This window comes from Myotis lucifugus, unplaced genomic scaffold, assembly GCF_000147115.1.
Source record: "Myotis lucifugus unplaced genomic scaffold, Myoluc2.0 scaffold_290, whole genome shotgun sequence".
Classification (NCBI taxonomy): Eukaryota; Metazoa; Chordata; class Mammalia; order Chiroptera; family Vespertilionidae; genus Myotis; species Myotis lucifugus.
The window spans coordinates 581,745-595,714 of record NW_005871338.1 but is presented as its reverse complement, the minus strand read 5'-3'; the positions used below and the strand labels follow the sequence as shown (position 1 = coordinate 595,714).

At 39.6% G+C, this 13,970-nt stretch overlaps 1 protein-coding gene across 1 annotated transcript in view; it reads left to right on the top strand.

Annotated features, from left to right (window-relative positions):
• Window positions 1-13,970, top strand: part of DNAH6 (dynein axonemal heavy chain 6) — a 225,389-nt gene that overhangs the window by 113,255 nt on the left and 98,164 nt on the right. Inside the window, 8 exon segments of the mRNA XM_023763522.1 lie at window positions 210-358; window positions 1,735-1,842; window positions 4,509-5,064; window positions 6,490-6,612; window positions 8,920-9,099; window positions 9,802-9,945; window positions 12,106-12,327; window positions 13,135-13,282. Of these exon segments, the coding sequence (XP_023619290.1) occupies window positions 210-358; window positions 1,735-1,842; window positions 4,509-5,064; window positions 6,490-6,612; window positions 8,920-9,099; window positions 9,802-9,945; window positions 12,106-12,327; window positions 13,135-13,282 (1,630 nt within the window).

The following is a 13,970-nucleotide window of genomic DNA, read 5'->3' as shown; positions in this document are numbered from 1 at the left end:
GGCTCAGGCCTCCCCATACAATGTCCCACCTTCTACCTCCTTGTGGCATAGAAAACCCTTTTCCCCTCAATCTTTACTACATTTCTTTGTTAAATGATGTGACAACTTGGAGAGCTGTGGTGTCTAATGTAGATTTTGAAGACATTGGTATTATGCTGACATATTTTTGTCAATATAATGTAATAACATGACGTAATATTTTTTTCTAGGTAATTCTATATTCTGAGGGATTTGAATCCAGTAAAATATTAGCAAGAAAAATGACTCAGATGTATAAGCTTTGCAGTGAACAGCTCTCTCAGCAAGATCACTATGACTTCGGCATGAGAGCCGTGAAGTCTGTGCTGGTCATGGCTGGGTAAGAAACCAAGGCGGCCAACAGCGAAACGTCAGAACATGCCATCATACGCGTTCTGTGGGCAATTCACAAACAGCTCTTAAAGTCACATAGGAAGGATTAATAAGTGTCAGCTGCTGCTGTTGTCCTCATTCTTACCTCAACACTCCCATTCACAGCGAAATGGGCATCTCTGCTCATCCCGTGACAGTTCTTACTGTGTGTCTTACATGGCTGTCCCCAGACCAGACCTGAATCTAGACTGGGCTTCGGAGAACTTTCATTTCCCCTGAACTTGTCACATACACTGGGCTTGAGTGTGCAAAAGCTTTTCCCAACATAAGATCGATGACTCCACTTAAAAGGCATACGGTTGTTATGCATATTCAGCAATTAAGTCAGACCTATCACCTGACAAAGCCTGAAGCATTCGGAACACTTCCGTTTTAATCTATCATTTGTCCAGGCTCTTGGTCCAAGACTTCACCTCTGTCCTTACAGTATGGTCCAAGGCGGAGCTGCTTCCTAGTCTCTGATAAAGCACGAGTCTTTTCTCTTTTCAGGCCCCAACTTCTCCCTTCAGATCTTCTTGAAACTCCTGCCTCTGGAATCTCCAGGTTGGCCGGAGTCTCTAAGGACTATTTCCTCTCTTGTCCTTCCTCTCAGGCCAAGATTTGCTAGTCTGGATTCTGTACCTCCAGGGCCCTTCAGCCTGGCTCCTGTATCCTTGGGTTTTCCACAAATATCTCTGCCCTTCCATAAACTCTGTCCTTTCTTTGAAAGAGTTTCAAAGAAAAAACAGACGGTATGGAAAGATATCTGTGTTTCTTCTTTACACAGGATTGATACTTAAGGAGACTGCTAAGACTACTTAGAGAAAGACTGCTAAGACCTCAACTGCAGCACAGTGAGCAAGACAGAAAAATGAGCAATTATCTAGGATACGATGTCGTGAGGGGAACCATAGGGCTGTGCCCAAGGTTTGCCATGAGGGATGGAGGAACCTTCTAGAGGAGAGAGTAATTGGGTTGGGTTTGAAGGGTAAATAAGAGCCAGCAAAGGAGCCGCGCAGGGTGTTCTGGGCTGAGGTAACAGAAAGTCACAGGGATGTTCATCATCATGATGCATCCAGGGGTGCAAGCAAATTCAGGGAGGATTGATGCGAGAGTTTGAGAAAAAATGTCCTTGTCATCGTCCTCAAGGCTGTGTAGCCTGTGCCTGACTCCTGCGCATGCTCTGATGGAGCTGGACACTCGGGATGAAGGGGACACGCTTCTCCCCTTTCAGCAGGAACCTGCAGCGGGGCCCCCCTCTCCCGCCACAGCCCATGGGTTTGGAAAATCACGTTCAATACTATGTTCTCACAAATGTCATCTGAATTATCCTTTTACATTTAGGTCTTTAAAAAGAGAGAACCCAGATCTAAATGAAGATGTGGTGTTGATAAGAGCACTGCGAGACTCCAACTTGCCCAAATTCTTAACAGATGACGCCGTTCTGTTCAGGTAAGTTTCTAGATGTTACAGAATAAAGCATAGCTGCTGTGTAGAGGTCATGGATAGTCTCATCTGCACGCATGTCTGTCTCTAACAGGGTAATAACTCATCGTTTCTAGAGATACTTATTGTCGTTTTAAAAAACACTAGTTTAAAATAAAGGCACTAGCCCTAGGCAGTTTGGCTCAGTGGATAGAGTGTTGACCTGCAGACTGTAGGGTCCTCCTGGGTTCGATTCTGGTCAAGGGCATGTACCCCAGTTGCAGGCTCTGGCCCTGGTCAGGACACATGCGGGAGGCAACCAATTGATGTGTCTCTCTCACATCGATGTTTCTCTGTCTCTCCAAAAATCAATGGAAAAATACCGTCGGGTGAGGATTAACCCAAATAAATAAATAAATTAAATTAAATAAAGGCACTAAAATTTTATTAGCCATCCAATTATTTGTGGTTTTTTCCAAAATATTGATCATCAGGCTGTGTGCTATATAAATTAGAATTGGTTATGAGTTCCTGACCTAAGAAATTTCCCAACACCCCCCCACAAGAAATCAGATTTGAGCTTAACAAATGTGATTGCTTTTATCTATGTATTTCTACTTCTATTAAGTAGTTTTATGTTTATCTAAGACATACATGTAGTAGTTTTCAAAATAAAATAATGTCATAAATTAGTCTCATGAAAAGCAGTGGTTCCCTGCCTTTCACCAACTTACCAAAGGCAAATCATTTTTCCATTGATTGATCGATTCATTCATTCATTTTACTATTTCCCTTCATATTTGTAGTACCATGTTTTTTACATTTCTTGATTTTTCAGTTTTAGATATTACCCATTATGCACATGCAGCTCTTCCCTTAGACCCGCCTTCTCCGTGTAGTCATATTGCAATATAACCTGAGCAAAATATCTAGGATTTCAGTGCTTTATCATAGCTATGTAAACATTATCCACTGCTGAGCTATAGTTTCATTATTAAATTATCTAGCTTTTTATTTTCCCTTCATTTATTACCATCATTCTTATTTTTCATTCCTTTACTTATTTCCTATAAACTTATCATTAATTTGTCTCCAAATTCTACCAGAGTGTAAATACCCTAAAAGCAAACAAATAAACAATTGAAATATTCTATTGAATTTGCCTCTTTGGAGCCCTCTGTCCTGCTCTAATCTGGGCTGCTTACCCATGACCCCTGGTGCAGATCTCTTATCAGGGATGTCCATTGATGACTGTGCTGGGATTTCCTTTGCCCTTGTCTTCTATCAGTGCCCTGGTTTCTCAGAACATGTCTCCTCCTTTTGGTAGGACACAATGATGACAATGTCTCTGCATTTATCTTTGCACAGTTATGATATTTCTATAATTGAGATTCCAGGAAGTTTGCTAGGTCATAGGGTAAGAGGCATTTTTAATTTAGTTAGTCTATCAAGATGGCCTCCAAAGACATTTTACATTTATATAAATGGTTTTATGAAAATGCCCATTTCCCTTTAAGTATTTTAATGAGAGACCAAAAGTCTTTAATGCATGCATTTCTTTAATTATTAGTATCATTTCTTAAGTTCATGAGTCATATATATTTATTATTCTAAGAACATTTTTTCTATTTTACTCTTTTACTTATTGATTTTTGGGGAGTCATAAATTCTATCTAGTATAAGAATTGGAAATATTTCTCCATCATTCATTCTTTAAGTTTGTATATAAAACCTTTTATCTTGCAGAAGATTATTTTTACTCATTTTTTTCTACTTTATCACCATTTTTTAGTTATAGATTTGCTATCTTTCTTAGAAAGACCTTCTTACCACAGTGGTACAAAATTCATCTCTTATATTTTTATCTAGTACCAGTGTGGTCATTTTATATTAAGGTCTTTACTGTATCTCAAATGCATTTGTGTATATAGTGTAAACTAGGTTTTAGCTTCTTTCTTACCCATAGAAACACACCACATTAACTGTTTCCCGCAGAAAGTCCATTTTTCCTTTACTCCCTTTTTTACCTAGTACTAGTTTTCTATTTTTATTTCCATATTATTTTTCTGAGTGTACATATACAGTTATAAGTACATATGTGTGCATCTGGGAAAAGTTGAGTTAGAAATATGATATTAGAAATAATGCCCTGACTGGTTTGGCTCAGTGGATAGAGCATCGGGCTGTGGACTGAAAGGTCCCAGGTTTGATTCCAGTCAAGGGCATGTACCTTGGTTGCGGACACATCCCCAGTAGGGGGTGTGCAGGAGGCAGCTGATCGATGTTTCTCTCTCATCGATGTTTCTAACTCTCTATCCTTCTCCCTTCCTCTCTGTAAAAAATCAATAAAATATATTTTTTTTAAAAAAAGAAAAGAAATAAACTTCGCCTTGACACTACACCATCTACTGTGGACAGTACAGAAACAAGAGATATTGCTTACCTCCAAAGGCTCCCAATATACTTAAGAACATTGGTCTACAGTACAAGAAACAAGCAAAATCAAGCACAATATCAGAGAAATTATAGATTCTGGTATACAACTTAGGATATACTAATACTGTGCGTGTTTAGAAGAAAAGATCAGTGAGAAAAATAAGATTCATTTTAATGTTTAATTGGTTATTTGTAACAAATATGGGGAAAACTCAATGACCAGTGGTTCCTAATTGATTTTATTTTTTAAATTTCAGTGGAATCATATCTGACCTTTTCCCTGGAGTCCAAATTCCAGAACATGATTATGGTATATTGCAGTCAACAATTATAGATGTCATGAATGGGCAAAATCTCCAGCCTGAGACATGTATGGTTAAAAAGGTGATACAGTTCTATGAAACTATGCTGGTAAGGCATGGTGTGATGTTAGTTGGGCCAACCGGAGGTGGCAAGACCACAGTTTACCGAATACTTGCAGAAACTTTAGGGAATTTAAGAAAAATTGGTGTAGACAATCCCTTTTACCAACCAGTTAAAACATATGTTCTTAATCCTAAATCAATTACAATGGGCGAGTTATATGGCGAAGTAAATAGTGTAACCTTGGAGTGGAATGATGGTTTGATGGCACTGAGTGTCCGAGCAGCTGTGCAAGACACTTCAGAAGACCATAAGTGGATCATCAGTGATGGGCCAGTGGATGCTCTTTGGATTGAAAACATGAATACAGTGTTGGATGATAACAAGATGCTTTGCCTGGCTAACAGCGAGAGGATTAAACTCACACCTCAAGTCCACATGCTTTTTGAGGTAAATATGTTATTGAGAAGTTGGGGTATTCCTTTCCCCATTGAGTGCTGGGGGCAGAGTCCTCACAATATCTCCAGAAAAAAGAATTTTCTGAGACTCGTGCAAGAGAATTACATCCTTGGGTCTCCAAAGTCCCATTTCCCTAAATCCAGTTATAGAAGAAGTGTGGAAGCAAAGCCAGCGTCCAGAGTTTCCATTCCATGTTGCAGCCGGGTCCAGTTCATCAGCAGGCGAGTGACAGTCCATTAGTCCCGTGTGTGTGTGTGTGTGTGTGTGTGTGTGTGTGTGTGTGTGTGGGCAGGGGGGGGCGGGAGGTCCATATGGCTGTGGGCCAGGTGGGCGAATGCAGGGGTCCCAAGAGAGCACACCCCCTGCAACAAGATCCCAAGGGCACAAGAGCAACAAGAAAGGCACACTCCTTTGTTTAGGGAACTAAATATCCCAAATTTCACACCCTAGAAGTGGCCACGCCCACCAGGTGTGACTAACAGTGAGCACCTTCACTAGCCCGGCCGCGCCACCCCCCCCCCCTCAACTTTATTGGGCATGCATCTATCCTTTCTCTGTTGGGCCTCTGGGAGTGTAAATTTGTAGCTTCCTGATGAAGCTGCCCAAATGGCATGCCTATAATCTTTGGCCTTCCTTTTGCTCCTTTCCTGTTATTAACAACTAGGTTAATTACAACAGTATCAAATATATATGCCATGCTGTGGAGTGAAGCAATCATTTGTTAGATTGGCATACCACTATAATTATTTTCTCATGCTGATGTATCACTGACTATCTGTAAGGTCCAGCATGGTGTTTTGTTTATGTACCAAATACTTACAATAGTGTCTTTTTGTAATGCATTGTCCATCCTGACGGCCTAAGTCTCTCAAACATTCCTGTCTCTCTATAAACAGGAAGTACAATAAATTCAGGCTTCACCAGCACTTGTTTCTTTTCCTTTGGAAGAATTTCATATATATAGATGAATTCGCATGATTTGAAAGGTACTTAAAGTGAATAAATTACCCCAGCGAGGTATGAATATTTGATGGAGGGTTTGAAAGAGAAATGTGGATCAATTATAGTGACAAAATACTATGGAAGATGATAGCCCTCGTGTATTCATTCATCAAACATTGATTGAATGCCTACTACATGCTAGGTGTTAGACTAGGTGTTGGTATAAGAATGAAACAAGGAAAAAGAGAAAAGAGAAGGAATTTGACAGTATCCTCCTATAATTATGGGGGTTTTCCACCTTATCCTTCACTTAACATTTCTTCCCTATATCTGATTACTTATAGCTCTCCCTCTGTTTCCCATCTAAAGCCTTTCAGCATTAAACTTTGAATTTATGATTCATTAACATTGAAGGTGCAGTAGTAAGGAAATAATCGTATTAGCTGTTTCCTGTTCAACTTTCTTCAATTTTAGGTGCAAGACCTAAGGGTTGCCTCTCCTGCTACAGTCAGTCGATGTGGGATGGTGTTTGTGGATCCTGAGGAGCTGAAATGGATGCCTTACGTTAAAACCTGGATGACGGGTATTTCTAAAAAAGTGAGTGTCTCCATCTGGGAGGGCTCACACTTCCCTTGAGTGCCCACACTGTAATAACACAAGGCTTCATTGTGCTTGATGGAGGGGGTTCTCCAGAAATGTTTATATTCTCCCCACATCCGCCCTCGTTATATATGACCTCAGCCTGCCAGTCTGCCTGGTCGCTCTGGCCTCGGCCTGCTCTGCCTGGCCTCTGCCCAGACTCGTTCCTCTCAAGGACAAACACAAACCACTTCCCTGACTCCTCCAAAACACAGCTAGAAAAGGCTGGGGCATTGCAGAGGATGACACAAGGCTTGAGATAATGAGAGGGGTCACAATGAAGAAGAGGACATTTCAGTCCATGTACCAGCTGTCATCATCTTTAGATCTTAGGGAGCTATAGCACCTCCGAGAGCCAGAGAGAAGAGAAAACCACTTCACCTCCCACTCGGACGTAGGTCATGACCCCAGACACATTCTAACCTCAGAAGTACCATGCCACCCCAAGTGAAGAAAGGCTCTTACATTGTTACTCACAACAGCTCAAGTCCATATTACCTTCTTTAACAAGCCATCTTTTGAAGTATTTTGCCCCATCCCAGTCCCCACTCCAACATCTTGCATTGCTGTGGTGCATTTGTTAAAATTGATGAATCCATATCACCAATGCATCATTGATATTGATATATTATTGGTGTGTCAATATTGACACATTATTGATACATCATCAATAATGTTGCATTGATACATTAACTAAAGTCTATCATTTGCATTAGGGATTATTCTTTGTGTTGTATAATTCTATGGATTTTACAAATGGATAGTATCATGTAGCCATGCCTATAGTTTCAGAGTAGTTTCACTGCCTTAAAAATCTCTGCTCAGTCTCTTCATCTGTCCACTCTCCCTCAACCCACCGACCATTGAGTTTTACTGTCTCCATAGTTTTGTCTTTTCCAGAATATCATGTAGTTGGAATCATATAATTGGCTTTTTAAATTTAGTAGTATGCCTTTCTGTAGTGTAATAGCTCATTTCTTTTTATCCTGGAATAATATTACATTGTAGAGATTTACCAAGTTTATTCATTCACCTACTGAAGGATATCTCAGTTGCTTCCATGTTTTGGCACTTCTGAGTGACTATAGTTTACACTGCTGTATGACATATAGAAAAGTTAAGAGAGTGGATCCTAAGAGTTCTTACTTTCTTTTTTATTGTATTTATTGTGAAATGATAGATGTTAACTAAACTTTTGTGCTAATCATTTCACAGTACAGTTGATCCTTGAATAACACAGGTTTGAATTGTGCAGGTCCACTTACACGTGGATTTTTTTCAATAAATACAGTCGGTGTCTTGTATCCATGGGTTTTGCATCTGGGGATTCAACCAAATGCAGATCAGCAGCAGTATTTTCCCATTCCCAACCGTAGATTCCCAACCACTGATTGAAAATACTGGTGTTGACCCACAGTTGGTTGAATTAGCCATTGAATTTTCAGCTATGTGGGCATTTGCACTGCATCCCCATGTTCAAGGCTCAACTGTATATATAAATCAAACCATCATGCTGTATGCCTTCAATTAATACAGTGATGTATGTCAGTATTTTCAATAAAACTGGAAAAAAATTAAAACCAAAACATAGTTCCTATAAACATCCGTGTTCAGGTTTTTGTGTGGACTTAAGTTTTCAACTCATTTGGGTAAATACATAGGAGTGTGATCGCTGGGTCATATGGTAAATCTAGGTTTAGCTTTGTGAAAATCCACCAGGTTCTCTCCCCTAGTGGCTGTGCCAATTTGCATCCCCCCACCAATGAATGAGCGTTCCTACTGCTCCACATCCTCACCAGTGCATGGGGGTTTTGGTGTTTTAGTAGATATTTTTTAATGTTTTCTCTTATGGTTCTTCTTTTTCATATTCTTAATTGTGGGAGATATCAATATAGAAGACTGCATGAAATACATATTGGCAGTTTAACGAGTGATCATAAAATCAGCACTTGTGTACACATTGCTAGATCAAGATGTAAGACATTATCAGCTACCCAAATCTTCCCAGGTGTCCTGAGTCATAGGAGGCTTTTAAATTTTGTATTCATTTTATATCTTATTCTATTTATACCCTTTAGTCTAAAAGTCACAAAGTGCATTATAAGGTCAATGGGGGAAAAAAAATGAGACATATGTACTACTATTTGTAATACTTTAAACAATAAAATAAAATTTAAAAAAAAGATGTAAACCAACCCTTTTCTAAACTTAATTACATATTTCATCTGGTCTTGCTAAAATATTATTTGTTTGTTTTATTTTCAGCTGAATGAGGAAACCCAAGAATTTTTATTGAGCCTTTTCCGTTATGTTGATGATGGTTTAAATTTTATCAATAAAAAATGCAGCCAAGCGATCCCGCAAGTAAACATTAGCAAAGTGACTACACTCTGTTGCTTATTGGAGTCGTTGATATTTGAGAAAGATGGAATTAATTTCTCAATGGTATGGAAGGTTTTATTACTTCAGTAAAGCTAGAAAATGAGATTATTGTATAGCTCCTTTGCAAATAAATAACTCCAAATTTTCTGTAATATGATCAGTTTTCAAGTTAACTTCTCAGGGGTCTAATGACTATGAGTAGATTAATAGAAGCTAAAAGTTGGAAGGAGTGTTAGAAAGCCTATGGTTCACTCTTATACTCAATTCTTAAATTCCCTTACAGTCTACAACATACTCCTAATATGTGTCTGTCAGCATCTGCTTAAATACTATCATGCAGGCATAAACAGAGTTATAATGATCAGTTGAAAAACAACCTTGAGATTTTTTTTTTTTGGACACTCCTTGCCATTCACTTTCTCATCAGAGTATTTAACTTTGTACTACTATAAAACATCACTTTGTGAACCATTAAATTAAATATAGGAAACATATGCTGTGCCCTTTTTAATTTTTTTTCTTTATTGATTAAGGTATTACAGATGTGTCCTTAAACCCCCTTTACCCCTGTGGTGTCTGTGTCCATTGGTTAGGCTTATATGCATGCATACAAGTCCTTTGGTTGATCTCTTTCTTAAATGTATGAGTCTACACACACACACACACACACACACACATAACCCACAACAGTCTTTTGATTTTGCAGTGTAGGATTCTTTTTATGTTAATGTAAAATATTAAAAGTCTTTCTCTTTGTTCTTTCAGGAACAAACAAAACTGAACACAATGCTATGTCAGACTTTTATATTCTGTTATTTATGGTCTTTGGGTGGAAATCTAACTGAAAACTACGCGGATTCTTTTGACACATTTATTAGAACACAGTTTGATGACAATCCTGATGCCAGGGTAAGAGCCAAATAAATTTAATTTTAACATATTAGTTCTAAATCATTAAAACTGAACTTCAAGACTAAAACCTTAAGAGCCTTAGTTCTACTGCAAATATAAATTCTTCACTGAAAAAAATTTCTAAAATCACTCACTTTTCTTAACCATGGAAAACATTTATTGCATTAAATTTTTAGGAGTCCTCTCCTGTCCATATAAAGAAATTAATGTATAAAACTATAAAAAAATCCATACTATAAATGAATATTGAATTCCAGTTAGTAAACTTATCCTTCACAGTGTTATGGTGTAGCTATTCTGAACCTACTTTCTGTACATTCTAAGATTGAGCAAATGAATAAATGTGCTGAGGATAATGGAAACAGGTTTCTCACTGTTGGAGAAGGGATTTGCAGATATGGAATGCACACTGTGTTATTATATTACAATCAGAGATATTGGTGCTCATGGATTCAAACATATGAATATATATATATATATATATATATATATATATATATGCATATGCATATATATATACAGTGGGGCCTTGACTTATGAGTGTCCCAACTAACGAGTTTTTCGAGATACGAGCCGTCTCTCAGTCAATTTTTTGCTTTGAGTTGCGAGCTAAAATTCGGGTTACGAGCCAGCTTCAGATACCCCACCGCTAGTTGGCGCAGCGAACTTCACAGTGAATGCCACAACATCAGCCCAGCATCACGTGTCTCACTCGTTCACTTTTTGATTTGACATACGAGTAATTTGAGTTACGAGCTCCGTCACAGAACGAATTAAACTCGTAAGTCAAGGCCCCACTGTGTGTGTGTGTGTGTGTGTGTGTGTATTGCACAATGCATAAATTTCATAGCTCTGCATGCTGAGAGGAAATAGAAGCAATGACACCTCCATGGCAGTGAGCATACCCAGATGCTAATTCCTAAATACTGTTCTCCACAAAAGAGAGCTGAGACTCCTACGTGAAAACAACAGCTTATTCCAGGACTGGGGCAGGGAAAGTGCAAGTGAGACCAGAACATCCTCTTATTCAGTCAGATACTGAAGAAGCGCTCCAGGAATGGCAGGACATGGCAAAAGAACCCTGGAGCCAGTTTGGAGGGGTTCCCACTGGTCACATCTGGGCAGATTTCAGCATCAAAATAAACAATGATAGCCTTGAAAGACAAAAGATATTATGTTATACCTCAAAAGCTATTTTTCCTTAAAAATAGAATAGAAAATAGAGTGAATTGCAGATAGCAGGTGTAAATATCACACATACTTGCACACACACATATACTAGTCTGTATGTACTAGGTCACCTTGTCAAATGGATTTCTTACTGAGTCACTGTCAAATCTTGAAACACCACTGCTCTGTACAGCTACCAGAATGAACCTTCTGAAATGCAGTCGAATCCTGTCACCCACCTACTGAGAATCCTTCACTGAACTCTTGCTCCAAACTCTAAAAAGTGAGGCTTTTCATAACCTGGCTCCTGTCTGTGTTCCCGGACTCATGTCTCACTGTGTGCAGTGCTCTCATCGTTCCCAATACACGTAGCACTTTCCATGACTTCAGCCTCCTGACCTGTTTTCTAAACCCGACTCCTGACCCCTGACGCCCTCCTTCCCCACCCCCACCCCCCACCCCATTCCTTCTCTTCCCATCTGACTCTTGCTTGTCCTTCAAGTCGGAGCTGTGCCATCCCCACCTCTTAGAAACCTTCTTAAATCTTCAACCACCCTGCAAATAGAAATGAGCCATCTGTCCTCTGTGGACGTACTAAAGTCCATTAGAACCCCCTTTTCTCTGTGGGTAATAACTAATGTCCTTGTGTCCCCCATGTGAAGTTCAGGGTCACTGAAGGCAGAGTCTGGGTCTCGCTCAGCACTTGACCCCAGCACCAAGCACAGTATTTGTCATAAGTAAACCCCTGAATGTTGAATTGAATTGAAAATGCTTTACCATTCTAATATGGGGTTTTAATACAATCAGCATGTCAGACTTTTTTATGCATTGTGTTGCATGACTATGTTTAAAGAATTGAACTCTGATACTGAAACAACTACTTCTCTACAGAGAAAAAAGAAATCCAAATCCATTCCTGTTCCATGATTGCCTTTGTTTATGCATGCACATTTCCTATCGCCAATGGCGCTTAATTTGACACTTTAGCTTCCCAGTTCTGGCGATCTGTGGAGCATTTACATGGACTTCGATACCAAACGGCTGGACCCCTGGGAACGAATCATACCCTCCTTCAAGTACAGCCGAGATGTCCCGTTTTTTGAAATGCTTGTCCCCACAGTTGACACAGTGCGCTTCGGGTATCTAATGGAAAAACTACTGGCGGTCAGGCACTCGGTATTATTTACTGGGACGACTGGAGTTGGCAAGGTAGGAAACCTTCCGCAAACAAGGTCTCCCCCCAAAATGAGGGTGTGGCGGACCTAGAACTGTAAGCCCCATACATAACACATTATTTCTCAAGGAAAATTGCTGTGGATTTTGATTACTTTTTCAGAAAGAATGTCACTGTGCTGGCTCTGTACTGACCTCGGGAATTACTCTAGTTGGCCAGTTTCTGAATAAATTCCTAATGTCAATACTGTATAGACCAGAGGATCCTGGGGACCAGTGTTTGGTGTTTGGAGGCTTTTATGTTGCATCCCTTGGAATTTCTGGGGCTGCCACTGCATAGATGAGGGTGGGAACTGGCCAAGCAGTTTGTGTCCCCAAATAGACTATTGATGAAGGCCAGTCTATTTCCTCCTGCCTGGTTCCTTCTACCTCACATAGCAACAACATTTAGAAAAAGTAGAGTATATAGGGGAGAATGCTGATTGATTGGGTGTCCACGTAAACAGATATTCACTGTTTCCTCTCTAAATTATTTCTGAAAGAAGTTTGGGTCCTGTGGTTCTTGCTTTTGAATTAATTGACTTGGATAGCAACCAAGATGTATTTTGGTTTGAAACTAAACTAAAAGCTTTTTGCTGAGATAGAGCTGATTAGAACATTTCTTTGGCTCTAGGAGATATAATTACATGGAATCTCCAGGAAAAGAAAGACACATTTCAATCTGGTTCTACCCTCTCTCCTTTTATCCTATTCCTTACTCATTATAATGAATTACTACTGATAAAGACAATTGAAAGTTATTATATTGAATGTGACATCATTAACGTTTGTTTAAATTTGAAGTCTGTTATTGCAAAAGGATTGCTAAATAGAATTCAAGAATCAGCTGGCTATGTTCCTGTTTATCTAAATTTTTCTGCTCAAACTTCATCTGCAAGAACGCAAGAGATCATTGAATCAAAACTGGAAAGGAAAAGAAAAAATATTCTAGGTAAGAATTATCATTTTCATTTGTCTCACCCAAATTAAGTTAATAAGTAACAAAAACAGGGCATGTAATAATTGGATATTTTCTTTGCTTAATTTAATTGTTAATATGATTTTGTTAATGGCATTCTTTCCTGTGCTAATATATCTAGATACCTTACTGTTAACAAGCATGATAGTTTACTTCTATCATCATCTTCAACTCACATCTTCAGTCTCTGCCTCTCCCTGGCTCTTCCCCTCTCTACTCATGCTCTGCTTTTAAACCTGCACTAATGCCCCTTTATTTTTTTTATTCATCTCTGTGTGTTATTTATTTATTTAATAACTAGAGGCCTGGTGCATGAAATTCGTGCGGGGGGGGGGGGGGTGGCGCTGTCCCTCAACCCAGCCTGCATCCAATCTGGGAACCCTCAGGGGAAGTCCGACTGCTCTATGGGATCAGGGCTAAAACAGCAGTCGGACATCGCTCTCGCAATCTATGTCTTTGGATCTATATTTGTTCATCAGTGTATGTTGCTCCCAACCGCTCCCCCGCCTGCCCGAATAATTGGCCCTAAACACTTTTGCCTACCAGGCTGAACACCCCCAAAATAATCCCCTGGCAACCTGGGACTCCCAAAAGCCCCCCCCCTGCCAGTCTGGGAACCGCCAACTGCCCCTCCCCCCCCTTGCAGCCGGGGTGCCCCCAA